The 23,717-nt window shown below is 40.6% G+C and overlaps 8 protein-coding genes across 9 annotated transcripts; 5 read left to right on the plus strand and 3 right to left on the minus strand.

Annotated features, from left to right (window-relative positions):
- The first annotated feature begins 67 nt into the window (after positions 1–67).
- Positions 68–7,562, plus strand: LOC124349923 (VPS35 endosomal protein-sorting factor-like). The gene is given in 22 exon segments (XM_046800862.1): positions 68–192; positions 256–632; positions 711–904; positions 975–1,102; positions 1,166–1,333; positions 1,402–1,573; positions 1,634–1,803; positions 1,889–1,989; positions 2,048–2,235; positions 2,340–2,483; positions 2,559–2,725; positions 2,799–2,961; positions 3,044–3,346; positions 3,424–3,592; positions 3,655–3,788; positions 3,865–3,999; positions 5,972–6,006; positions 6,008–6,123; positions 6,211–6,354; positions 7,021–7,190; positions 7,247–7,358; positions 7,428–7,562. Coding segments are annotated over 22 exon segments (3,330 nt in total). The 5' UTR covers positions 68–175; the 3' UTR covers positions 7,451–7,562.
- A 19-nt stretch (positions 7,563–7,581) lies between these two features.
- LOC124346879 (prisilkin-39-like) lies at positions 7,582–9,493 on the minus strand. Of its 2 annotated transcripts, none has more exons than XM_046798415.1 (3): positions 9,366–9,493; positions 9,128–9,284; positions 7,582–8,871 (listed from the first exon to the last, which is right to left on the minus strand). In XM_046798415.1, the coding sequence occupies exons 1-3, from the start codon at positions 9,405–9,407 to the stop codon at positions 7,655–7,657; spliced, it is 1,416 nt and encodes a 471-aa protein (XP_046654371.1). In that variant the 5' UTR covers positions 9,408–9,493; the 3' UTR covers positions 7,582–7,654. The 2 variants fall into 2 exon arrangements, with proteins under 2 accessions (XP_046654371.1, XP_046654369.1); XM_046798413.1 differs by having other exon boundaries at positions 9,035–9,284.
- A 326-nt stretch (positions 9,494–9,819) lies between these two features.
- LOC124347036 lies at positions 9,820–12,226 on the plus strand. The gene is made up of 10 exons (XM_046798425.1): positions 9,820–9,938; positions 10,175–10,394; positions 10,447–10,561; positions 10,617–10,791; positions 10,850–11,009; positions 11,144–11,302; positions 11,362–11,552; positions 11,614–11,702; positions 11,771–11,916; positions 11,979–12,226. The coding sequence occupies exons 1-10, from the start codon at positions 9,915–9,917 to the stop codon at positions 12,155–12,157; spliced, it is 1,458 nt and encodes a 485-aa protein (XP_046654381.1). The 5' UTR covers positions 9,820–9,914; the 3' UTR covers positions 12,158–12,226.
- Positions 12,227–13,799: 1,573 nt separating this feature from the next.
- Positions 13,800–16,960, plus strand: LOC124349946 (phosphomannomutase-like). The gene is made up of 8 exons (XM_046800900.1): positions 13,800–14,177; positions 14,244–14,318; positions 14,389–14,556; positions 15,770–15,819; positions 15,886–16,003; positions 16,064–16,140; positions 16,203–16,470; positions 16,538–16,960. Exons 1-8 carry the CDS (start codon positions 13,913–13,915, stop codon positions 16,756–16,758), a joined length of 1,242 nt encoding a protein of 413 aa, XP_046656856.1. The 5' UTR covers positions 13,800–13,912; the 3' UTR covers positions 16,759–16,960.
- On the minus strand, positions 16,883–18,115 carry LOC124348879 (endonuclease V-like). The gene is made up of 4 exons (XM_046799250.1): positions 17,883–18,115; positions 17,635–17,789; positions 17,242–17,555; positions 16,883–17,173 (listed from the first exon to the last, which is right to left on the minus strand). Exons 1-4 carry the CDS (start codon positions 17,984–17,986, stop codon positions 16,949–16,951), a joined length of 798 nt encoding a protein of 265 aa, XP_046655206.1. The 5' UTR covers positions 17,987–18,115; the 3' UTR covers positions 16,883–16,948.
- A 136-nt stretch (positions 18,116–18,251) lies between these two features.
- LOC124348994 (C-factor-like) lies at positions 18,252–19,610 on the minus strand. The gene is made up of 5 exons (XM_046799450.1): positions 19,387–19,610; positions 19,250–19,301; positions 18,800–19,155; positions 18,666–18,744; positions 18,252–18,545 (listed from the first exon to the last, which is right to left on the minus strand). The coding sequence occupies exons 1-5, from the start codon at positions 19,507–19,509 to the stop codon at positions 18,400–18,402; spliced, it is 756 nt and encodes a 251-aa protein (XP_046655406.1). The 5' UTR covers positions 19,510–19,610; the 3' UTR covers positions 18,252–18,399.
- Positions 19,611–19,851: 241 nt separating this feature from the next.
- On the plus strand, positions 19,852–21,965 carry LOC124346984 (protein disulfide-isomerase A3-like). Its single transcript, XM_046798420.1, has 5 exons — positions 19,852–20,124; positions 20,196–20,753; positions 20,821–21,117; positions 21,180–21,543; positions 21,605–21,965. The coding sequence occupies exons 1-5, from the start codon at positions 19,982–19,984 to the stop codon at positions 21,710–21,712; spliced, it is 1,470 nt and encodes a 489-aa protein (XP_046654376.1). The 5' UTR covers positions 19,852–19,981; the 3' UTR covers positions 21,713–21,965.
- Positions 21,966–22,240: 275 nt separating this feature from the next.
- Positions 22,241–23,653, plus strand: LOC124348885 (small glutamine-rich tetratricopeptide repeat-containing protein beta-like). Its single transcript, XM_046799263.1, has 6 exons — positions 22,241–22,348; positions 22,422–22,539; positions 22,598–22,693; positions 22,758–23,011; positions 23,093–23,222; positions 23,297–23,653. Exons 1-6 carry the CDS (start codon positions 22,292–22,294, stop codon positions 23,428–23,430), a joined length of 789 nt encoding a protein of 262 aa, XP_046655219.1. The 5' UTR covers positions 22,241–22,291; the 3' UTR covers positions 23,431–23,653.
- Positions 23,654–23,717: the final 64 nt, after the last annotated feature.

The following is a 23,717-nucleotide window of genomic DNA, read 5'->3' on the forward strand; positions in this document are numbered from 1 at the left end:
TCATGCGCACGAACTTTGACGCGTTGGCAGGTTTAAGAACGCGCCCGTGCGCCGTGGGAATTTTATCAACAATTTCGCGTCGTCTGCTCATTTGTCTCAGTTTTGTTTTTTCACTTTGTTAGTTTTCCGGTTCGAAATAACAAGGTTTTGGACTTGTCAACACGTAATAACAAGCATGGTTTCTTACAAATGGTACGCTCGTCATGTGATTAACAACAATTGAGAGATAGATCCGAGTTAATCTTTTTTTAATAGGGTTGCTAAGCGGCGCAACTATAAGGAGGAGGAACTTGCGAATCGAAGCTTAAGGACACCGAATGACAGATTACCCCACCCACTGCTTAGTTCCACTTATAAAGAAATCAATCCCAAAACAAAACCTATTTCTCCAAAGAAAAAAATTGTGTTGGCCTACTCTGATCCCTTGAGCCGGGCACTGGAGGGCAGTGACCCTCTCAGCCAGTTTGTGTCGAAAGATGAAGTCGAAGGGCCTGAACTTTACTCTCCAGCCTCTAACCAGAAAGACAGTGTATCGAAAGAGTGGCTCAGGCACAGAACTTCCATTTTAGGAAAGTTTACAACGTCAGAGAAATTATCCATCACATCTAGTTTCCTTCAAGGGGGAGAAAAATGTAACGTAAAACTGAATCAATAAGTTTTCTAAACCATGAGCTGACCAAAATATCTATCTATATAAATATCATTCTTAGTGGTCGTCAAACAGCAGATCAATGACAAAATCAAGCACAGGCTACAACAGCTGGATGAATTTGAAGAGCATGTGAGTGAACACAAGGGACTTTCCAGGGATGACTATGTCTCACGAATTACACAAATCAGTCATGAACTCCACCAAGCATGGGCTTTAGATCAAAGAGTCAAAGCACTGAAAATTGTCATTCAGGTATCTATTTAAAATGTTTTGAAGTGAATTCATAGCTCACCAATATTTATGGCTTTTTATTCTTTTTCAGTGCTCTAAACTTCTGCTTGAAACTCACCCCTTTGCCTTTTATCCGAGCAAATTCGCCCTCATTACCGATATTTTGGATAACTTTGGTCGAATGGTTTTTGAAAGAATTGCGGAAAAAGGAGATATCAGGTAAAATTCCATCATGTCGTTATTCTCGGAAACGAGTACGATTGTCTCATTGGTCATCTCTAGACTGGTAGATCACCAACTACCAAAGTATTTTAAACCGGAGCACGTTTCTGAAGCAGCCCGTGAGACGTGTCGCAACTGGATGTACAAAATTGCATCAGTCAGAGAACTGTTGCCGCGAATTTATGTCGAAATGGCCGTCCTGAAAAGCTACTCATTTTTGGAAAACACGTGAGATGACTTCTAAATGTTGTCCCTTAGGCTTGTTGCTCAACCAACATCAACTGCGTCATTTTCAGGGATTTTTCCGCTAATTTGATCCGATTGTCGAGGGCCATTCGCGGTGTGGGAAATCCATTAGTTGCCGCCTACGCACGCGCGTACTTGATGCGCATTGGACTAGAACAATTCACTCAAGACCGCTCATTTGTAATTGAAAACGTCCGAGATTTGTTTCTCTCCTACAATCAGGTAACTTTATCTTATGTCGGTTATTAACCTTTGATTTACCAATAAAACGTTGATGGGCAGCTATACAGTAACAGTGTTCGAACCGAACTCACCGTTTTCCGAACCGACTTGGCGGATTATTTGTCACTTTTTTCGCCTGCCTATGACTGGATTTTCCAGACCTTGGCCAACACCGGCCAGCACGACGGACTGGACGCAATCTGGCGACAGAGTTTCAATCAACCTGAACCGTAAAACAATGTTTACCTATTTTTAAAAATCCGATAAGGTCAGTTTTATTTGTTGTAACTAATTTGTTATTCAATTGGGTTGCAGAGGATTGCTATGGCTATCCCTTCTCAGTCAGTTCCCATCCGATTTTGTCTTACCCAGGTGCCTGGAACTGGCTCTTCATATCACAACGACTCCCTCAACAGGTAAACAACTGTGATAAATCATTGTTATGAAAATTCTCAAATTTCCATTTTCACTCAGGTGTTTCTAGTCAACAACTGATGGTAATGATGGGCCAAGTTCTCAGTAGCAATCTGGCTTCTTCTTCGGAATCCAAACCGGGGAAAATGCTGAATGTTATCTGGCCCTATTTGAGTCGGAAAGAGGACGCCGAGTCATACCTTCAGTGTATCGAAGCCTGGATGCCTTATCTTCTTCGTCATTGGAGGGTAAGTCATTGTCATTGTCTAAGTCATTGGAGGGTAAGTAGTACCTGCGATAAAAACCAGAAAACAAAATTCGGAATGAAAAGTAACACAAACTTGATTTTAAGGTCAAGGAAGTTCATGTCATCATTAACGATATCGTCCATCATTTCCGACCAAAGGCCCAAGCTCACCATGTTTCTCAATTGAATAACATAGTCCATGCTTTGATAAGGACGGACCAAATTGATTACCAAAGCTTATTCACTACGGTATACTGATGAAATACGCTCCAGCAAACTTTCAAACACCATAACAACCGAACGTGCTCACCCATTTGTTTTTAGGATCCACTAATGGGGCTGTTAGACGTCTACCCGGAGGGTCAATCACGAGCAGAAGCGGCGAAAATTTTACTTCAACAATTCCTAATCGATTACGATCGACCATTAAGTCATCCACTTATGGTCGATCACCTTTTATTCATCGCTCGCATCCTCCATGACACACTCAAGTAGCCACTTAACCAACACCCGTCTCTATCGATGATTGAAATTGAGTGCGTGTTTTTCCTTTTTTGTGTTTAGCGCCACCAGCGTCGAGGACGAAAAGCGACAGATCAGCGAGCTAGCTATCGCCCTTATTGACCGCGTCGATTTTGGCCGTGATTTCCAGCAGATGCTATCGTTTTATGGCGATGCTCGAGCGGCCTTCACCAATCTCGACCCCGTGTTGGCTCATTTAGTCCAGGTTTTTATATTCGAGACCATTACCTCATTATGACCATAGGACACGCCATGTAACAGTGCGTGTTTGTCTATTATGAACGCAGGCGATCAATCGCTTGAGTAGTCGGACACGCCAGTTGATTCAGGAGCACAACGAGAAAACTGGCCATTTTGTTCGTGCTTGTGGCGCCTTTGCCTACATCACCATTCCGGCCATTTCGTGTCCAATGATTCGATTCCGGTTGTATTTGCTGTCGAGCCAAGTGGCCTTGGCCAATGAATGCCTCGGACAAGCCGACGCCTGCCTTGAAGGAGCCATCAATTTGGTGACTGAATTCTCACCGACACAGGAGCAATGGATCATGGCCAGTCTGGCCAACCTTCTCTCCACCCTTTTAGTCCAGCCCGTACGCCTTATAACTTTCATATTATTCCTCGAAATGACGCGTGATAATATGTCATTTTTTCCCCCCACCACTTGAAGGACACGCCCGATCAAAATCGACTTCACCATCTACGGCGTTTGTTGCGTAACGCACGGACATTCTCCATCAACCACACGATGCATCGATTGCGTTCCACCATCTACCTCCAAGCGATTCGTTTACTTTCGGCCTACCTGCAACCCGATTACATCTACCACGTTCCAAACGGTTGGTTTCCACCCCAAATCGAAATCTCGATCATCTTGTTAATCTTTTTGTAAACACATCAGTGGAATCCAACGATCGTTTGTACCTTGGCGACGACGAATTCCGTTCGGAGGCGATCGATTATTGCAGCCAACTGTTGACGGAACTTTTGAATGATATAAATCAGCTGGGCAATGAGAACCAGCACCGAAAACAGGTTTGACAACCCATTAGCCATCTTAATAATGGCTTATCATAACATCTTCTTCTTCTGCTTTTGTTTGTTTATTCAGGCAAGTCTTTGTTTAGATTTGTTTTCTTTGTTAATTGAGTCAGCTGACCTCGATGCTGAGCCGAGCCTTTCGCAACTGGCCGCCCAACTTTATCATCTAGCCCGGAAGTATAACCAGTGGGACGTAGATTACGCCGTAAGTGACATTTTCGTTTTCATTTCTCGGTAATGACATGTTTCACAAGGAATGGGAATTCATCGATTCAGGCCCGGCTCTTGGCAGTGGTCCGTTTAAGATCCAGCTCTTCCGACGGAGAACTTTACCGCCAGCTAGCGTCTACTCTTTGAACAATGCAAAAGAAACATTCCTTCTTCTCTTTCCCCGTCTATTTGATTCGATGGTACTATTTTTTTGCGAACCATTTGCTCGTCGTTGTTATTCAATTACATTCAAATTATATTCACGAGTATTTGTATAATACACCGTAAGCTCTACGGCGTGCTACACTAAATATTGCAACATAACCTCATCCGACACGAAGGCGTTCGTCATCGGACCGGGCCATTCTCGTGACTTTTACTACTTGATGACGTTAGTTAATTTTTAAGTTCGGCCAAATGATTTGGCGAGCGCGACAGAAAAATATGCGTCACGTGAATTGAACAGCGTTAGCAACGTGATTTTCAGCTGCGCCGTGGGCTATAGCGGTGAGTTCCTTATTTCATTCCTTACTTCCGGCCTGTTCAAAAAATGTACGCCCTTACGTCAGGGGCTCTAACTGAATTTCGTAATGCAATAATCAGGTACATTGATAATTGGGAGCTTGTCATCCGTTGACTTTCAGGATGCAGTGCACGACTCTCTGGAAAATTGTGGAAGAATTATTAGTTTGGCAGGTGGAACTCGGCTTTTTATCTCCGCCGGTATGTACACTTTTAGCAAAAATGGACCGGCTCTATCGAATTATGCAGACACAGGAAGTGTAGCGGATGGAATTAGCTCCATGTTCCAACAGAGCTCATCAGGTCTGAATTCCGGTTTAGCCTTTGTCGCCGAATTAAGTTTCCATTCATGAAAAAAAGAAAGAAGAAGAAGAAGAAAGTTAATGAAAGCTCATGTAGCTGTGTACCGAGGTTCGTTATCTTTTGATCTAGAAGCTTAACTCGCTGATCCTTCTGTACCCATTTGTCATGTCAAACTAATAGCTATTGAGCGAAGCGAATCGAGTCGCCGGCTGGACGCGGACAAAAAAAGAAAAAATCACGTTCTAAATGTGCTGCGTTCATTCAAGCCACGCCGAGATTAATAAACGTGCAGTGTGTTCTCAAGTCTAGTAGACGGAAACATCTGCGTCGTATATTAGCCGCCGCCGCCGCCGGATGGAATCAAACGTCTATATTGTACAAGATGTATTAGACCTACGTTATACTCCGCTAAACAGTTGATGGGCAATTAATTTTGGCTTTTCTTCCATTTCAATCGTTTGCTGCGGCCGAGACGCTCAAGTTGATGATGTTGGTCTCTCGTATCGTGAATTGTAGGCCGTCGTGACTAGGATCGAGAAAAAGCGGTTCACCTTCATCATCACGATTCATGAAAGGATCTTGTCACGTAGCTGATTGCATGGGGCAGCAGGGAAAAAACGACTGAGAAAGTTGTATGTCCGTGACAGTGAATCAGAAATGTAGACGGAAAAGTTCTCTCTTGTTGTTGACGCGAATCCACTTGAATCCGGACAATTGGTTCATACGTAGGCGTCTTGGCGGATTCAACACGTTGCCGCCAGTCGAGATCCGAAATGAACCGGATGCAGGTAGTAGTAGTAGTAGTGACGCTTAACAAACTTGTACGCAGCCATCGAATACCTTTTGTTGAGAGAGAAGTTTATTAAACTGCCGTTTGCCAACGTAACGTCACTAGTCTCCACAGCACGAATGCCGGATCGACTCGTCTCTCCGCCGTAGTGTCTAACGGCGTGATTTCGTTCTATTTTCGGTGGCCGAATACGTATAGAGGACGCCCGTTGCTTGCCGTCCGTTTTTTTCTTCTCCTGTTAGCGCGCATACGTGTGTGTGTGTGTGTGTGTGCAATATATACCGCGCCCGCGTCGTGTCAAAAAGAAGTGGAACACATCGCGTGTCTCTCTTGTCTTTTTCAGTATTTTTAGTCGCAGTGGGCCCGTGGCCTCCCCGCTCGCCAGTCAGACTCTTTTCTCGCTCTCTGTCTCTCTCCTAGATCTTTTGATTCTATTTTCTCTATATCCGTGCGTCCGCTGCTTGTCCGCCATGAATCGGGTTCCATCACAGTCCGAGATAGATGGTATTGTCTGTATTTTTGAAATAATCCATTCTTTTCTTGGCCGTTGGCAGCTGGTTTGATTGCAATTCGATTCGTTGGAAAATTTAGAATTACGGACGGCTTTTATCTTGATGGATCAAGATAGGGATGGACGAATAACCGCCTTAGAAGTTCAAAGCATGCTCCAACAACTGGGCATCAATTTACGTGAGGATATCGTCCTGAATTTAGTCCGACAGGCCAGCCAATCGGGTAAAATTACTTACGAATTATTTCTTTTCAATTAATTGTTAATTTAGTGGCCCACAGTGAGTCAGTGAATATGATTTGCTTTTCAACACCACGCCTTTTATTAAAAAACTATAATAAATCACTGAACCTGCTCGCTGTATTCCGTAACCATCCAGCGGGGGGAAAAAAAAAGAGAAATGCAACCAGCTCCGCGTCTGGTGTTTAATGCCGGACTAAATTTAAACTCAGACTCGGAGAACCACGTGTTTCACAAAAGTCCTTTTCTCACGCACGCACTTGTGCGACTTAAAAACAAAAAAACAAAATAATAATTCTGTAAAATACTGCGCAACGTGTGTCACTCTTCCTTTTTACGTGAAATAAAGATAAACCAGCAAGAGGTTCTTCGACACACTGTACGGCAGGGGCAATCGAAATCTCAGGCGACCTATATCCATCACTCGAGTCTTTTAAACCTGTCAGACTGCATGCCAAGTTGGAAATAACTTTACAGTGCAAAATAAAACCAGAAATCGTCGGGGCTGGGCTGGCGTGTCGTCGGATTTGACATTGAAAGAAAAGGCTTCCGGAATGATGTTTCTTTTCACCGAGACTAACCTTTTTCTTTCTCTTTTTCTTTCCTGTTTTTTTGTTTTTTTTCTTTTCTTGTTTAAAATTTGATGACAGGAAGTACTCTGATGAACGAAACAGAATTTTTCCAATGGGTTAAACGGATCCAAGCTCTTCGCCCCCCGCCGGAACAGACGAGTGGCAGCAGTGCGGATGAAGAAGCCGGTCTAGATTTGGTAGCCGCCTTTCGGGTATTCGATCGGGATAAGAATGGCTTCATCACTAAAGTAAATTTTCGATTAGTCAAACATTGATCCCAGATTCAAAACTAATAATTTATTAGGACGAATTGAGACTAGCAATGGAACTCATTGATGAGTCCATGACCGAACAAGGTCTTAACGACCTCATTAAAATGGCTGATGTCGACAAAGACGGACGCATCAATTATGAAGGTATCCTCTCTTTTCCATCTTGGCTTAATATCAAATGTTTATTAATTCCATGTCTGGTTTTGGTTGCAGAGTTTGCCAAGATGCTTTTGTAAATGTTTGTACCTTTTTATCTCTTTACAACTATCCGGTGACGTTTTCAATAAATTTCAACATTGTAAATTTTTCATCCCTGAATAGAAGAAAAGTGTGTGGGGCTCAAGTAAATCCAAATTGACAAAATTCCTTTCAGTTAAATTAATACTTCTATTTGATTTCATAATATCAACAATAAATAACAAACAGGCGGAAAGGTAAGACTAGTATGCAGCAATGCTTCCGTATCGGTTCATGTTGTAGCCGCTGTTGTATCCGGTTCCGTAAGCTCCGCCGTATCCAGTGGAGTAGTAAGCATCCGGATAATAGGAAGAAACGCCGTACGAAGAGTAAGGAGACGGTGCAACGCCATAACTGCTACCAGTGTAGCCTCCAGCGCCGTAAGTCGATCCACCATAAACGTTGGGCATATTCGAATTTCCGCCGTAAGACATGTAGGGAGACGGAGTGGCGCCATAAGATCCGTAAGAGGAGCCCATCATGTAACTGTTGTATGCTGGAGCCGGAGTGACAGCATAAGCCGGAGCGGAGTAGTAGGAAGGCGCAGAGTAGGACGATCCCATTCCGTAGTTGTTCAAGTTGTTGTAGACCGAAGCAGGTGTAACATCATAAGAGGATGCGCCGTAGGAAGACGCCATGTTGCCATAAGCAGGAGTGGCACCATAAGCAGATCCACCGTAGGCCGGAGTGACACCGTAAGAAGATCCGCCGTAGACCGGAGCTTGAGTGGCACCGTAAGACGATCCAGAGTAGAAGGATCCCATGCCATAGGTGGGGGCCTGGGTAACTCCATAAGCAGATGCGCCATAGGAAGAGCCCATACCGTAAGATGGGGCTGGAGTGACACCATAGACTCCGCCGTAAGAAGAAGCCATGTTGTAAACGGGAGCCGGAGTAACACCGTAAGCCGATGCACCGTATGATGACGCCATGTTTCCATAGTTGACACCATAGGCTGCTGCACCGTAAGCAGGAGTGACGCCGTAAGATGCGCTGTAGGCAGCAGCTGGAGTCACGTAAGTCGATCCGCTGTACGCTGGCATGTTTCCATAAGCCTGGGTGACGCCATAGGCTGGTGCGGAATAACTGGAAGCTGGAGTGGCGTAAGTGGGAGCAGCAGTGACACCATAAGCCTGTGTAGCGCCATAAGTAGAAGCTGCTGGAGTGACCCCGTAAGCTGATGCACCATAGGCGGGTGCAGGAGTGGCACCATAAGAAGATGCAGGGGCGCTGTAAGCCGGTGATCCGTAAGAGGCAGGAGAGGCTCCGTAAGACGCGCCACCATAATAAGTCTGCTGGGCAGCTGGAGCGTAGGCCAATCCGCCGGAATAAGCGGAACCGGAACTCGGGTAGGCAGGGGCGGCAGCAGCATAACTCGGTTGGTAGGCGCCGTAACTGCTAGCGGGTAAAGAATAACCACCTAAAGAAGTAAAGAGAAAATGAAAATAAAATACAAAATGAGTTTGTATCGAATGAAAAGACAAAGGCAACAGTTGAACCCATTCAAGAAACAATCAGCCTCCCACCGAGGCCACCGACATTGATGACGTGCACACATGGGCAGGGCACAAATCGACAATTACCGTAGCCAGGCAGCAACGAAGTCAAGTAGAAAGCGCTATTGCCTCCAATGGGTCCAACTGAACCGTAAGCCTCTACTTTTTGCGTGTACAGACCAATGCGAGGGTCCAGCTGCTCCTGGTCCTTGGCGGCCGCCTCTTTCGTGTCCGTCTCAACTGCTGCAGGTTTGACATACGAATCCTTGGTCGAATCAACCGCCACACTCGCTCCGTCCGTCTTACATGTGGCTAGAAGTAACACCACAAGTCCCACCTTATTCGACACAAAATAAACAATTAAATTAAATTAATTAAGTTAATGACATTTATAACAGTTAAATGAATTGAAACTTACCGAGAAGAGAACCTGAGAAACAACCTTGCTGTGACGAGACATGGTGAATGAGTCGGTACTGATCGACTGTCAGTTGCCACCTTTTATAGGTCCACAATCCGATATTAATTGACGGTGGGGTTGGATCACAGGGTGCGAAAAAAGGAAGGGTCACCAATGCCGCCATTGCATAATACCTGCATACACGTGAAGGGAAACAAAGGAACATTCTGGAATGCAACGTCGTCATTATTGTTGGCAATCATTGTTTGGGATTATTAATTTTTTCCGATTTCACTGCAATTTTTTTTTACTAGCAAAATTTGCAACTAAAGGAAAATTCAGTCAATTTTTATTACCATATGATTATCATACTGGGAAATTCAAATCATTGGATGGGGTTGGGTAAGCTAAAGGTAAATTACTTTTGGAATTAGCCGATGGCCATGAGCACGACTAATACAATGGAAATCAAGGCAAAAGAAGCGGGAATGACTGCTTTAAAAGGAGACGAGTGCATTGTAAAACGTGTTCAGTCTCTCTCAGGACGTCCATTAGTCATCATTCACCATGAAGCCCGAAATCTTTATCGGGGTAAGTTAAAAGATGTCAGTTTACGGGTTATTCAAGTTTCAAAACTTAAAATCAAAGGGATTAACTTCATTTGGCTGTTGATATTGTTAATCTCAAGCAAGTTGCGAACGTGAACGGTTCTAGTGAAATTGCAGACCAGTAGTCCATGGCAAGTGGGTTTTGCTATGTTACGTTCCGAGTTTAGAGTGAAGGTTTTTACTGTTTAATAGTAAATTTTGATTTTAATCTTGATTTAGTTTGTGTGCTGGCTCTCTGTTGTTTCATCAGCTGCTATTGAACACTCAATCCATGCCCGTGATGCTCCTGCTGAAACAACTAGTCCAGCACCAACTCAGGATAGTTCAGCAGAGGCACGTGCAGTGCCATACATTATGCAGTCAGGTCAAGGTTTACCTCCACCTCCGCCTCCTGTTCCTCAACCAGGTGGAGTTTACCCACAAGTTCCTAATGCTCCAGGTATGATGTTTCTGTTTTTAGTTGTTTACAAAATATAATTGTTTTGTTTCAGGTGGTCCAACTGCATTTGGCACTGGGGGATCAGCTTACCATGATCCTGCTGATATCCGTGAAGAGGTCACCACTAACCTTAATTGCCAGAAAACTTACATGGACATCCATTTCAAGTAGGAAAATGTGTTCATCATGCTACAGAATTACTAATGAGGTTTTTTGTGTTAGGTTTTCGAAGCCTTTTGGTGGTTTCATCTATCCATATGGCTTCTTTGATAAGTGCATTTTATTTGTGGGTCATGGAGAGAAGGAAGTCAAGTTAACTATGAGCCAAGACATCTGTGGAGCTCCACCACCACCTCTTGTTCCTGGATATTCTCAACGAACCAACCCATTCATTGAGGTAAAATTGTTGTTATTGTTAGTTGGTTATTTGTGCTTATTATTATTTTTTATTACAGCACCGGCTGATGATTCAGTGGGATACTGATTTGGTTCAGGAGTACGACACCAACATTCTTATCCGCTGCGATAGGCCCGAAGACTACAATCGTACCATCAAGTTTGATTTGTCTTCTGTTGTTGGAGAAAGCAATCAGGCTATTGTGCGGACACACCCTGGTAAGCAAATTCCGAGAGCCCGTCAACGAATACGTCGACAAACCCAAAATTAATACATTTTACTTCTTTGTTAGTCGAGAGCAATTAATACAAATTAAATACGAGCCCGCATTTTTTTAACTTTCCGTTCTTAGGACCAAAACTGTGGATGGAGATTCAGGATGGAGAAGGTCCTACTGCTCCTCCTGTTCTGGGTCCCGTGTTTTTGGGCCAAACCCTTTCGCTGGTCTTTACTTTGGGTGACGATGTTTTCAACTTCGACTCCAATGTCCTGAATTGTTGGGCAACTGATGGTTGTTTTCAAATTCTTTTAGATTTTTGTGAGGCAATTTTTACATTTTTTCTACTCCAGGCAAGACCAGTCAACCTCTTGTTCCTTACGTCGCTCCTAGTCAAAGTGCTGCCCCAGCACGTCCTTTAGTCACACAGCTTCAAGTGATTGACGCTTCTTGCTCTGTTAAGCCTAAGCTCTTTGGGAATTTCCAGAAAATTCGTGAGTCTACTCCTACGTTGAAAACCACAACTGAATGGGTTCTCTTCAAGGTAACGATTTTTTTTCCAAATATTTATGTTCTTGTAACTAATTTTGCATACACTTGTGAAGGCCTTCCGTTTCCCCACTACTGCGCGAGTGTTGATTCAGTGCGACATTCAGGTTTGCTTCGAAAAGTGTTATCCTCAGACTCCTTGCAAGTAAGTGGTTTGAATGAAAAATTATAGGCGTCTTTCTTGGAATTTTAATGTTTTGATTTGTTCTTCAGTTTGCCTTATAATTCCCGGACTAATCGTAAACGCCGTGCAGTTGTTAATTCCACTGATACTAGCAAAGAAGTTAATCCTGAAAGGTTGTCCATGTATCGAGCTATTGAAGTGTTCCTTCCGAGAGACGAGGATAATTTACCAATTGGTAAGATGTGTTTTTTAATTAAAATTATTAACCATTTTAAATTCTTATTATAATATCCTTAGCGGTGGTAAATGGATCCGTCGATATGCTATCCCGCATGCTGATGCCCCGGACGGATTGTTTGTCTCCTTCCACTTTTTATGGTGTCATCCTGGGACTGGGCATCGTTCTTTTAATCATCATTGCAGTTGTGGCCGTTTACGTTCAACGACAAGTTAAGAAAAACCGGTCTTCAAAATAGATGTAATGCATGTTCGTTGCTATGTCGTTAATGTTTGATCAGAGATACATATTTATCGAGGCCCTGATACTCGTGCGTCAACGGTTCCTTTTAGATCAAAGTTGCATCAAGATTATAGCGCTCAATATTATCGCCGATAGTTGTAATGCAACACGTTGAAATGGCGTTGTAAAGTAGCATGGCGTCAATCGAGTAATAGTAGATGGTCAGCAGTCTCCTCTGCACGTGAGGTGTTACTCAAGCGTGAACGTGGTCTTCACGCTTCGGTGGAACTTTGTGGACTCTGACCTGGCGTTGGTCACGATATCGCTGACTGTCAGCAGCCATAGTTAAATAAAAACAGGAGCAACTAAGAGTTGAATAAATACATGGGATAGACGGTTTTGAACTGCATCAGCTACTGATGGTGTGGACATGTTGGGGAAGTGAACTTGAAGGTCAGTGTGAATTATATTTCATGTTGTCCTCTGAACTGTGGTCTGTGGTACCAAAGGTCATAGAGTTTGAAACTTTAAAAAAACTGGTTTTGCCTAGTTAGTGAATTGACAGTTTCATTTAGTCCAAAGTCCTTGCGAGCAGCAGCATCCCTTTCGTTCCTGTAAAGTATATGTGAACTTTGCACTCGACCTATACTGGATGTGCGACTGTATAAGCTACTATGCAGTGACATTTTTTGAAATATTTGAAGTCATCTCCTGAGTCATTGAACTCGGCCTACGCGAGTTTTGTCTTGTTTCTTCAATTAACCAATTCGAACGAAATTTCAAAAATGAGTCATACACGCGCTTTGAACTGATTAAACGGAAAAGAAACAAAAAATTTCTTTAGCGTTTCCCATTTTTGAAATTGAAATGTGTGAAAACAACAACTATTTTGATGTAAACAGCACGAGTTGGATAGATTAAATCTTTGTCGGAGGCTATTTTAAAATTGAACCGGAAGAGAAGGTCTAAAGTTCTAGGATAATAGGTACACTTTCGTTCGGGATTTGACCTGGAAATGGAGTCCAGAAGGGATAATTGATAATTCGTTTAGCGATAATTTGAAGGCGGAAAATTCCGAATCGAAGAACATGGTTGACAAGTGCACCGGATGATCGGATGCATGTGATGCGCGAACATGTTACCCAGCATGTACTCTACGCATGGCAACGACATAAACTTTGATTTGCCTTGAAATCCATACTATGCTGCTCATTTGACAATCACGTGGTTAGTCTCAGGAACGGAGAGTACGGAAAATTAGGTCGAATTTTTCCCACTGACCCACCAGCGTTGCTTTGTTATTACTCAAACTATTAGGCAAATTATACTTGAAACATATAGCCCCTAATTGCGACAAATGCGAAATCAAAGTCCATTAATCATCATCAAACGGGAATTGCAATGATTAGATGATCTCAGAAACAGATAGGGCATGTCGCTGCAGTTAAAAAATTGCAAAGAAACTACCAGAATAATTTTAAAGAAAACGCGCAAAGTAAACATGAATATTGTGTTATGTCTATATTTGTGAACCCTCCTCATGCCAAAGTTCAGGCCCTAACCACCTCGGGGTTTTCTTTTTCTTTTTTGTTTCTTTTTTGAAAAAATATGATCTTTTTTTCTTTTTCTTTTTCTGTGAAGGGTAGGAAGAGCGAGGACGAGATGCGAAGGTTGGGTTTGAGTTTGTAATAAATAGAACGTCCGTGCCTTATTTTCTGGGGGAAAGCAAGTCAGTCTGGAGGGAAGCGCGCTCGTGGTGAGAGGACCTAGGATGAACAACAATCCTTCTTGGAAGGCAGCAGAAGTAGCATCCAACACTCTACCCATTCACGTCAACCGATTCAGTCGTTATTTCCCTGTTCGATTTGTCCATTTAAAGTGTAATTTTGACGTATCTTGGCCTATCTTTGGCTTCAGTAACAAGTTGCATTCAAAAAGCATTATGGCACCTCGCAACCTGCAACGAGTGGACGCAACTAATGGCGATTTTCGTCGAAGCAATTCCGACGATTCGACCGATTGCACCAGCGAAGGAGGTAAAATCTTTTAATTCTATTGCATAATAATTTAAACTATTTAACGTGTATTATTGTATTTTCTAGGTAAAGGTCTGACTGATTTCAACTGGCAAAAAGCGATGATTCAGAGTCGCATCATGGAGAAAGTTCAAGACGTTGGTAAGTCGACGTTGATTATTCATTATTATAATGGTTGTGCATTTCGATTCAACATTTTATTATTTAATAGGTGAGCGTATCAGTTCACAATCTTGGCTGGAGCAGATGCGTATGCTGGCTAAAGAAAGATCTTTGACATCGGTTTTCTTCTTGAGTCTTATCGGCCTCGTTTCTCTCCCCATTTTGGTTTGCGTCTTAGCGTCGGCGTTTACATTCCTCGGATTCGTTTTCGTTGAAGGTATAATTTTTTTAAATACTTGAGTGCACAAATATTTAATAGCTTAAGAATGGCAGTTAAAAACTTATCTTAGAAAAAAAATTATAAATGCTACCCTATCCCACTATGTTTCATACCCTGTCCACGCTGACCCCACGTGATCAACAAATTCTTAGCCCAACCCTCCAACCCTCAGCTTTCTTTCTTAGAAAGGTTCCCGTATCCCTATTTTCTTGGTTTTCCAATTTTTTTAGGGGAATCAAATAGAGGTCACCTTGAGCAAGATTTTCATAGTATTTTGTTTTTAATCTTGATATTTAGGCACGTTGCTAACAATCGGGTGTTGTTTGATGTTTGGACTGCTGATTGTATTCGGTTGTTTGGCTTTGCCGCTCATGCTGTTTGTTTTCATCACGTATACCGTATCATCTATGGCCTTCAACTTGTTTAACAGTACCAGCTCAAGAATTCGATCGCACATGGTAATTAATCCATCGTCTACCACAACAGAGGAATCTCCCAGTAAAAGGTACTTATCTTATCATTGAGTTGTAACACTATTCCATGTTGTCTAATTAATGTTTGGAATTTTAGGTCTGTTGTAAGCCATAGTTCGACTACTCCTGGTAAATCTTGCACAGACGGCACATGGAACATGGAAGAATATTTACCGGCTTGCGTCACGGAATCGGATTCGTTTTTGGAGGCCACCGTTCTTCGTCGCGCTCAAATGAACGTCAAGAAAATTGCAGATGAGCGATTTTGATCAATCCAAAATACCTGAATATTTTTTTTAAGGAAAGTGTGGAGCCAGAAATTTAATTGTACAGTATATTTGATGTTGTGCCCATCATCTTCCCATCTCTTCTTATCTATCTCATTTATTTTTTATTGCGTTATTTACTACCATGGTTGATTTTTCCGTATCATCGTTTTCGCTCATCGTGTTGGGTATGTGTACTGGTCCACCATAAAGTTTTTTTTATTTTGGTGTCCTGTTTATGTAATGTGCTCTAGTTATTATTATTATTTTTCCATTAATGAGTTAATGAATTAAACGTTTGTGATGATCGCTAGATGGCGTTTTTGTTGACGTGTCAAAACCAGTTTGTGATGTGTTCAAAGACCGGCGCGCGCTATCTTATTCATACTTTGAGTTCGTTTTCTAGAAAACGTTATCTGTTTCAGTTCTCCAGTAAACTAACGAAAATGGCTTCTTTACCTAAACGTGAAGAAATTATCTGTCTGTTTGATGTAGATGGAACCTTAACTATGCATAGAAATGTAAGCTACTCACCAATTTAATAACTTAAAAAGTTTTTAATAGCTAATTTTTTTTTATTACACTAGAAAATTATTCCCACAACAGAAGAGTTTCTGTTGACCAAAGTGAAACCAGTGGCAACTATAGGTCTGGTGGGTGGATCAGATTTGAAAAAGATTGCAGAGCAAATGGGTGGTGCAGATGGTAAGTTAAATTTGTAATGTATTTCATGGGTTATTGACTACCAACACACATAATTTGCAGTTATCAACAAGTTTGAGTATGTCTTTGCTGAAAATGGTCTAGTCGCCTACAAAAATGGGCATATGATTGGAAAGATGGTAAACAGTAATGCTTCCGTAAAACTAATATGACTTGAAATAATCATGTTTTCATTTATTAGAGCATCCAAGAACATGTTGGAGAAGAAAAGCTACAAAAGTTTATAAACTATGCATTGGGTTACATGTCGAAATTGACCCTGCCAGTCAAAAGGGGAACTTTCATTGAATTTCGTGATGGGCTTGTTAATGTTTGCCCAGTAGGAAGAAGTTGTTCACAAGCTGAAAGGGATCAGTTTGCCGAGTACGATAAAGAACACCGTATTAGAGAAAATTTTGTAAAAGAATTGCAAGCCCAATTTCCGGATTTGGGTCTAGTTTTCAGCATTGGTACTTCTTTGAAAACATTTGTGTACAAGTCAAACAATTTTTTTAATACTGTATTTTATATTTATAGGTGGCCAAATTAGTATTGACGTATTTCCGAAAGGTTGGGACAAAACATTTGCTCTTTCATTCGTTGAAAAAGACGGTTTTAAAGAAATTCATTTCTTTGGCGATAAAACTGCACCTGGAGGGAACGATCACGAAATTTATGAAGATTCTCGTACAATCGGTCATAAAGTCACATCTCCAGAAGACACCATTGCACAGCTGAAAACGCTTCTACATTTGTGATTTAACAGTTGTATCTTGCAATTTTTATTGCTTTAGGTTTTCCTATTGGTTAATTTAGAATTTGAAATTTCCAGTGCAATACTGTACCATCTCATAAAGAACATGGGTAATGGGCAATGGGCTATTTAAATTCTCAAATAACATGTCTAGTTACATTTTTTTGCTTGGAAAACAGCAATAATAAAGGAATTCAATGAAAAGATATTTTCGGCGGATACTGGTCAACATTTTTATTTTTACTTTCTTCCAGCTTTCTAACTAAATGTCTAGATCGAATATCGGCTTGTCGCGTTGGTTCAGGAATGCGATATCGGTTAATACATTGCATGACAGCCCAAATTGCCGTCTCAAGTCCAATTCGATGCCCTATTGAAATGTAAACTGGTCGTTTTGCCTCTTGAGTAGTTTTCAAAGCCTTAATCAATTCGAAGGAAGATTAAAACGATTAATATCAATTGTAATTTTTTAAAATACACTACTTACTGCTCCTAAAATTTCGCCGCCATTTCCTGCTGAATTTTTAATAAAAAAATGATCGCCCGGCGCACTGAGCGAATTTATTTGGGAAAAGTGGTTCTCGTCTCGTAGAATGCTTCCCATTTGATACAGATTTTTCGCCACTCCTATAGTGCAGGTATTTGTGCAGACACCAAAATGAGATGCAAGTCCTAATCCTCTTGGATGTAAGATTCCATTTCCATCAAACATAAGTACTTGAGGAATCAGTTTTGGATGCTTGGAAGTCAGCTTTGTGTATAAATTCAAGCAAGGCTCAAATTCCCTGAATGCAAGAAAGCCTAGATTTAAAAAAATAAAATAAAAAAAGATGTAAGACTATTTGCTCTTAAATAGCAGGGAAAAGTTAACAAAAGTCACCAGGAATATATGGAGTAGAAAGTTTAACATGCAAGCTGTCCTCATAAACAACCTTTAACTGCTGGGAGACACTACACACAACTAGTGTGCAAATTGCTATAGAAGAGTCAGTTTTGCAGAATGAAATGTCCATTCCACCAACAAGGTTGAGCTTTCTGAAATGTGGTTAAAATAATAGCATTACACAACTTCCAATTTGTACCACACAATCATCTTCATCGAAGAAGATGATGCGCCTAGTCGCCTACCGATCTGTTTGCCACGGTTCAGTATTTGAAATGATGAGTTTACTTTTCATTGTCAATTGTTCTTGAGACCACAAAGCTGTCACTGACTCAATCTCAGATTCCATTTTAAATAATTCTCTGAATAGCTCTTAAAGTAAACCAAAGACTATGTTTATGGAAAAAGTACCGCTCTCTCTGTCTCTGGAACTGTCTTTGGAGTTCGAACGCGGAACATTTACAGCAAATGGATGGGGATGTTATCATTGTTGACACGAAGAATGCCATCTATCAACCAATAAATAGTTAAAATTAGAAATATACAATGCCATAAAAAATCTATATTTATAATTATTTATATAAATAGAAAATGAACACCAAAATTTAGTTCAGTAATTTTGATTCATTATTTATTGGGTCCGTTATCTACAAGACTTACGGAAACAAAATATGTAGATTTGCTGTATTCGTGAATTATAAACAAACCACGATTCTAAAAATAATTACCTGACGAGCTTACTGCACGGAGCACGGTTGATTTTTACCAAGGGATCTCTTCACCATTTTGATTAAAGAAAAGTCCTGATTTGTCAAAAGTGAGCTCTTTTAAAGTAGAAATCAAGCTCTCTATGCTTTCTTGTGATGACAAAGGTGCATTGGGTCCACCCATATCTGTTCTTACCCAACCTTGGATACATACATTTTCATAGCGTGAATAGCATGGTGAATAGACAGAAATTTTTAATTGAAAAAAACAAATACAATGAATAAATAATAATAAATGTGAAATTGTGCTAACACTCATACCTGGATGAATGCTTATAACAGTAATGTTAAATGGATTCAAATCACTGCTTAAGGATCTGGTTACCATATTAAGTGCTGCCTAAAATATTTAAAGCTTGGATAAAATCATGTTGAAATCAGAAAATAAATTTTACCTTGCTACATCTGTAAGGATAAAGACCACCAGAACGATCTCCCATGTTATTGCTGATACTCCCTAGCACAGAGCTTATGTTCACAATAGCTGCATTTTTAATGCAGAAATCACTATCCTCATCAACATCAGAGGAAGCACCTGCTTTCAACAAAGGTAACAGTGCTTTAGTCAACATCAGTGGTGATGTTGCATTGACAGCAAAAGTTTCAGCCATTGCTTCTGCAGTCACAAAATTTATGCGGGTTGATCTTGGAGATATTCCAGCGTTATTGATCAACAAGTTTAACCCTTGTTCTCCTACAATTGAAGATACTTCTTCTGCAACATCACCAAAGGTCTCATGGTTTAACACATCTGCAAAGATTGCCACCAAATGTATGTTTGTTGGATTTCAGGTCTGCAACAAAATTTATTTGATGAATTTAAATTCAATGGCATGCTATGTTACCAACTGGAAGAATTTTTATATGACTGTGTTCTTCTGCTAATTCTCGGAGTTCCTGTAAATCAAATTGAATATGAAAGTGAACCGAAGAAATTTATAGATAATGAAATTAGTGTAGGCCAAAGGTTATCTTTTTATACCGAAGCAGTTTCCGGATTTCTACATGTTGCAATCAAAGTTTCTGTAAACGGGTGAATTTGCTTCACCATTTCTAAACCTAACCCACGACTACACCCAGTTAAAAATATAGACCGAGCCAACATTTTTACAGTAACAAATTTTTACAAAAACCTAAAAACAACAGACTTTAACAGAGTTGGTCTTTCGCGTATGACCGCTATGACAGATTGTTATTTCGTCTGCATATTCCCCAAAGTTTTCAAGAGAAATGCCAGAAAGTTTGAAATTAATCATAGAATTTATTTGACTAAAAATGAATAAAAAAATAAATTCTGAATTTTTAAATAAATCAACTAGTTCGTAAATGAAAATGTTTTTGGAATTTCATGAGAATTATGTGTACAACTATCCACATTGACAACGTGACGCCAAAAAAACACGTCGCCTCTTCTGATTGGGTGTGTCAACGTACACGTCTCTCGAAGTCGAAGTGTCTAGTTGCTGTGAGACCGGTATTTGAAGTGAAGCTCTGTTGCTGATCGGTCACCGATTGAAGAGTGTTGTAGCTTTAATAGTACTCTTTTTTATAAATCGAACTGGTTTGTATTTGCCAGAATGCGAGTCATTTCAACTATTTTAGTATCTTGCCTTTTGGTCTTATCTGCCAACGCAGACTCTGTTGTAGACCTTGTTGATGATGACTTCGATTCAAAACTCGCAACTTTTGATACCGCTTTGGTCATGTTTTACGCCCCTTGGTAAGTTGATTAATTTGTATTGTGTCATCCATCTACTGAATTAAATGTAAAACTGATTGTGTTGTTTCCAGGTGTGGCCATTGTAAGCGTCTGAAGCCAGAGTTTGAAAAAGCTGCCTCTATGCTCAAGAGTAATGATCCTCCAATTACCCTTGCAAAGGTTGACTGCACAGAAGGTGGCAAGAGCACTTGTAACAGGTTTAGTGTACAAGGTTATCCCACCATTAAGATCTTCAAGAATGGTGAGGTATCCAGTGACTACAATGGTCCTAGAGAGTCAGCCGGTATTGCCAAGTTCATGAGAGCCCAAGTTGGCCCATCTGCTAAGGAATTGTTGAATGTCAAAGCTGCTGAAGAGTTTTTGGCAAAGGAAGATGTATCAGTTGTTGGTTTCTTTGCTGATGAGAGCAGTGGACTAAAGACTGTGTATATGAAGCTGGCTGACAAACTCAGAGAATCGGTCCGATTTGCTGTATCAAGCAACAAGGATGTTGTTGAAAAATATGGTTACTCAGATAATATTGTTCTCTTCCGACCAAAGCATCTGCATAACAAGTTTGAGCCTAACTTCATTGTCTATGAGGGAGCTGCCACTAAAGAAGCCATCAACACATTTGTGGAGAAGAACTTGTAAGTCTTTCGTATGATTTAGTTAGATGTATTTGAGTAATTTTTACTATTCTTTCAATTTTTTTAGTTTCGGTCTGGTTGGTCACCGCAGCGTGGATAATGCAGCCCAGTTTAAAGATCCAATTGTTATTGCATATTTTGGAGTTGACTATGTCAAAAACCCAAAAGGAACCAACTATTGGCGCAACCGTATCCTGAAGGTTGCTCAGTCCTTCACCGATTCTTTCACTTTTGCCATCAGCAACAAAGATGACTTCCAACAAGAGTTGAACGAATTTGGTTTGGAGTACATCAACGACGACAAACCCCGTGTTGCTGTTCGTGATGCTTCCGGCAGAAAGTTCACCATGAAAGACGCATTCTCGTAAGATATTCTTTAGTTTAATAACGATTTCGGGAAGTTATTAATTTTATCATGGATGATAGGATCGAATCCTTCCAGACATTTTTGAATGACGTTAAAGAAGGGAAATTGGAGCCTTACATGAAATCCGAAGCTATTCCAGACAACAGCACTCCATTGAAGACTGCTGTTGCTAAGAACTTCAATGAAGTAGTTGTTGAAAATGGAAAAGACACCTTGATCGAATTCTACGCCCCCTGGTGCGGTCACTGCAAGAAACTAGGCCCCGTTTTCGAAGAGGTCGCTAATGCGCTGAAAGATGAAGATGTGGCAATTGTCAAGATGGACGCAACTGCCAATGACGTGCCCAGCAAATTTGAAGTTCGAGGCTTCCCTACTCTCTACTGGTTGGCCAAGGATGACAAAGACAATCATGTCCGATACGAGGTAAATGCTGCTTAATGCGTATTTTTATCAATTATGTCCTACAAACAAATTTGTATTTCAGGGTGGTCGCGAAACGGATGACTTCATCAAATATATCGCTAAACATGCCACCAAAGAATTGAGGGGATGGGATCGTTCTGGAGCACCTAAGGATTTGAAGGAGTTGTAATAATCGCGAGTTTCTTCGAGTCCACGTTTTCTCTAATCTCGTCCCAGCCGTGTTCGACTAGTGTTGGGACAAATTTCATTATTCCCAGTTTCTATTATAAAAAAAATAAAATCTGTTGAAACAAACACGCATCTGTGTGTGAACTTGGCTAACTTTGCTGGTACGAGTTAATGAACGTATTATTGCAGCAGTTGTAGGTTTTGTTAAAACCTGCGATGGGAATGTGGAATCTAATAAATCAAATTTGTGATAATTCGTTTAAATTAATTTCCTTTTTTGCATTTTGTATTGAGTAACGGGAAACGTAGTCAGTGGACTTACAGTGATAGAAGTTGATTTGAGTGTTTAAAAAATCGAGGATACAAAATAGGGGTCTGCAAAATTTGCGGCGAATCTCTTAAATCCACATTGACTTGAATTTCCACCCTTAAAATGAATTAGGAAATAGGTGGTCTATGAAGTTGATTTTCTTAAAATATTCATTATAATATATTGCGTGCACTTTTTAGATGACTAAGATTAATCAATATAAAAGTACAAAGCTTGGGACTTTTCTCTACCAGGTGGCGGTGATAGTGTATGGGCATAGCAGTAGACGATAGTAAGGTCCAAGTAGCAAACGCGGTTTGTCAAATGGTAAGTCATAGGAAACTGTCAACAACTTTTCGTTCATTAATTACAAGCTACTCATTTTTTAAATTATTTTTAGAACGTAGATGAACTAAGAGAAAAAGGAAATGCCTGTGTTAAAGAAGGCAAACATGAGGAGGCTGTTTTGCATTATTCCGCAGCGATCCAATCCGATCCCAATAACCATGCGCTTCACAGTAACATCTACAATTTTAGTTGCTATAACAGAACGTTAATTAATTGAAATTGTTTCAGGCAATCGTTCGCTTGCGTTCCTGAAAATTCAGCAGTATTTTTTGGCCTACAAAGATGCTATTCGGACCATAGACTTGAAGCCTGAATGGGCTAAAGGTATTGGAAAAGACCAATGTTGGAAGTGTTCTAAAATTTCATGCATACATGTTTCTTTGGTAAGGTTACTTTCGTAAAGCTGAAGTGGAAATGGCTACATTTCATTTTGAAAAAGCTTTGACATCATATTCAATGGCATTCCACCTTCAAAAAGATGACCGATCTCTCATTGATTCAATGAGAAAAGCAGGCAGGGAATTGAAAAAGGATCAGAGGGCTGAAAAACAAATTCCTTGGGTTGGAGCTGGAATTGGGATCATAGTTGGAGTTGTAATTGTTCTTGCAGACTACTTGATTGTAGACAAACCTGTTTTGGTGGTAATGAATATTTATTATTTAATTATTCTTTTTTTTTATTTAGATAATGCCATGTTAACTATTTTTTATTCATTTCATTAGCATCCTATTCTCAAAGTGCTGATGACCATTGCCATTTCTTTTATTGGATTTGGATTCTGTAAATTATACAGATATTATGTTAAAAACCAAAGAGATTCTCTACTGCAACCTCCGTTTGATCTCTCCGGCGGTATATACCTTTAAGAATCTATTCATATTCAAACGAATTTGCCTCATTAATCTTGTCGTCTTTCTTTTTTTCAGAAAACGATAGTCTTGATAATAATAGTCATGAGGAACCTAGCGATGGCGGTGCCACAAGGTTACCTGAAACGACCCAGAAGAAATTCACAAAAGCCCAAGCCCGACACCGATACCGGAAGGGGAAAGCAAACTAAACTCGAGTGTCTATTCAAATTATACTGCCCATTGATTTCTTTTTTCCTTATACAACTATTTCACTCATTTACTATTCCAAATTACTAACCAAATTACTAACCATCAACTATCATGCTTCATCCATCAATCTATCAAAAGATCAAGTTCATGAGATAGATGGCAGCGCAATCCTGTTCTAGCAGACAGTACATTTGTAAATACAAGGGAAGTTCAATGACATAATGCGTGTGATGCTGTCTGTCTTGTCTCGGGTTTGTTTATCTCAAACTTTTATGATACACCACGT

Source organism: Daphnia pulicaria, chromosome 1 (genome assembly GCF_021234035.1).
Source record: "Daphnia pulicaria isolate SC F1-1A chromosome 1, SC_F0-13Bv2, whole genome shotgun sequence".
In the NCBI taxonomy this organism is placed as follows: Eukaryota; Metazoa; Arthropoda; class Branchiopoda; order Diplostraca; family Daphniidae; genus Daphnia; species Daphnia pulicaria.

Excerpts from the sequence above, each read along its gene's own strand:
- LOC124346879 (XM_046798413.1), bottom strand. The coding sequence starts at position 9,407 with ATGTCTCGTCACAGCAAGGTTGTTTCTCAGGTTCTCTTCTCG. Across the intron at positions 9,285-9,365 it reads TTTCTCAGGTTCTCTTCTCG|GTGGGACTTGTGGTGTTACT; the intron begins GTAAGTTTCAAT and ends GTGTCGAATAAG. Across the intron at positions 8,872-9,034 it reads TTCGTTGCTGCCTGGCTACG|GTGGTTATTCTTTACCCGCT; the intron begins GTAATTGTCGAT and ends TTACTTCTTTAG.
- LOC124347036 (XM_046798425.1), top strand. The coding sequence starts at position 9,915 with ATGAAGCCCGAAATCTTTATCGGG. Across the intron at positions 10,395-10,446 it reads ACAAGTTCCTAATGCTCCAG|GTGGTCCAACTGCATTTGGC; the intron begins GTATGATGTTTC and ends GTTTTGTTTCAG. Across the intron at positions 11,303-11,361 it reads GAATTGTTGGGCAACTGATG|GCAAGACCAGTCAACCTCTT; the intron begins GTTGTTTTCAAA and ends TTTCTACTCCAG.
- LOC124349946 (XM_046800900.1), top strand. The coding sequence starts at position 13,913 with ATGAACAACAATCCTTCTTGGAAGGCAGCAGAAGTAGCATCCAACACT. Across the intron at positions 16,004-16,063 it reads GCAAATGGGTGGTGCAGATG|TTATCAACAAGTTTGAGTAT; the intron begins GTAAGTTAAATT and ends CATAATTTGCAG. Across the intron at positions 16,141-16,202 it reads GGCATATGATTGGAAAGATG|AGCATCCAAGAACATGTTGG; the intron begins GTAAACAGTAAT and ends TTCATTTATTAG.
- LOC124348879 (XM_046799250.1), bottom strand. The coding sequence starts at position 17,986 with ATGGAATCTGAGATTGAGTCAGTGACAGCTTTGTGGTCTCAAGAACAA. Across the intron at positions 17,790-17,882 it reads GAACCGTGGCAAACAGATCG|AAAGCTCAACCTTGTTGGTG; the intron begins GTAGGCGACTAG and ends ACCACATTTCAG. Across the intron at positions 17,174-17,241 it reads GCGGCGAAATTTTAGGAGCA|GCTTTGAAAACTACTCAAGA; the intron begins GTAAGTAGTGTA and ends GAATTGATTAAG.
- LOC124348994 (XM_046799450.1), bottom strand. The coding sequence starts at position 19,509 with ATGTTGGCTCGGTCTATATTTTTAACTGGGTGTAGTCGTGGGTTAGGT. Across the intron at positions 18,745-18,799 it reads ATCCTTACAGATGTAGCAAG|GCAGCACTTAATATGGTAAC; the intron begins GTAAAATTTATT and ends TAAATATTTTAG. Across the intron at positions 18,546-18,665 it reads TGTTATAAGCATTCATCCAG|GTTGGGTAAGAACAGATATG; the intron begins GTATGAGTGTTA and ends TATGTATCCAAG.
- LOC124346984 (XM_046798420.1), top strand. The coding sequence starts at position 19,982 with ATGCGAGTCATTTCAACTATTTTAGTATCTTGCCTTTTGGTCTTATCT. Across the intron at positions 21,118-21,179 it reads ACCATGAAAGACGCATTCTC|GATCGAATCCTTCCAGACAT; the intron begins GTAAGATATTCT and ends CATGGATGATAG. Across the intron at positions 21,544-21,604 it reads ACAATCATGTCCGATACGAG|GGTGGTCGCGAAACGGATGA; the intron begins GTAAATGCTGCT and ends TTTGTATTTCAG.
- LOC124348885 (XM_046799263.1), top strand. The coding sequence starts at position 22,292 with ATGGGCATAGCAGTAGACGATAGTAAGGTCCAAGTAGCAAACGCGGTT. Across the intron at positions 23,012-23,092 it reads TAGACAAACCTGTTTTGGTG|CATCCTATTCTCAAAGTGCT; the intron begins GTAATGAATATT and ends TCATTTCATTAG. Across the intron at positions 23,223-23,296 it reads TCCGTTTGATCTCTCCGGCG|AAAACGATAGTCTTGATAAT; the intron begins GTATATACCTTT and ends TCTTTTTTTCAG.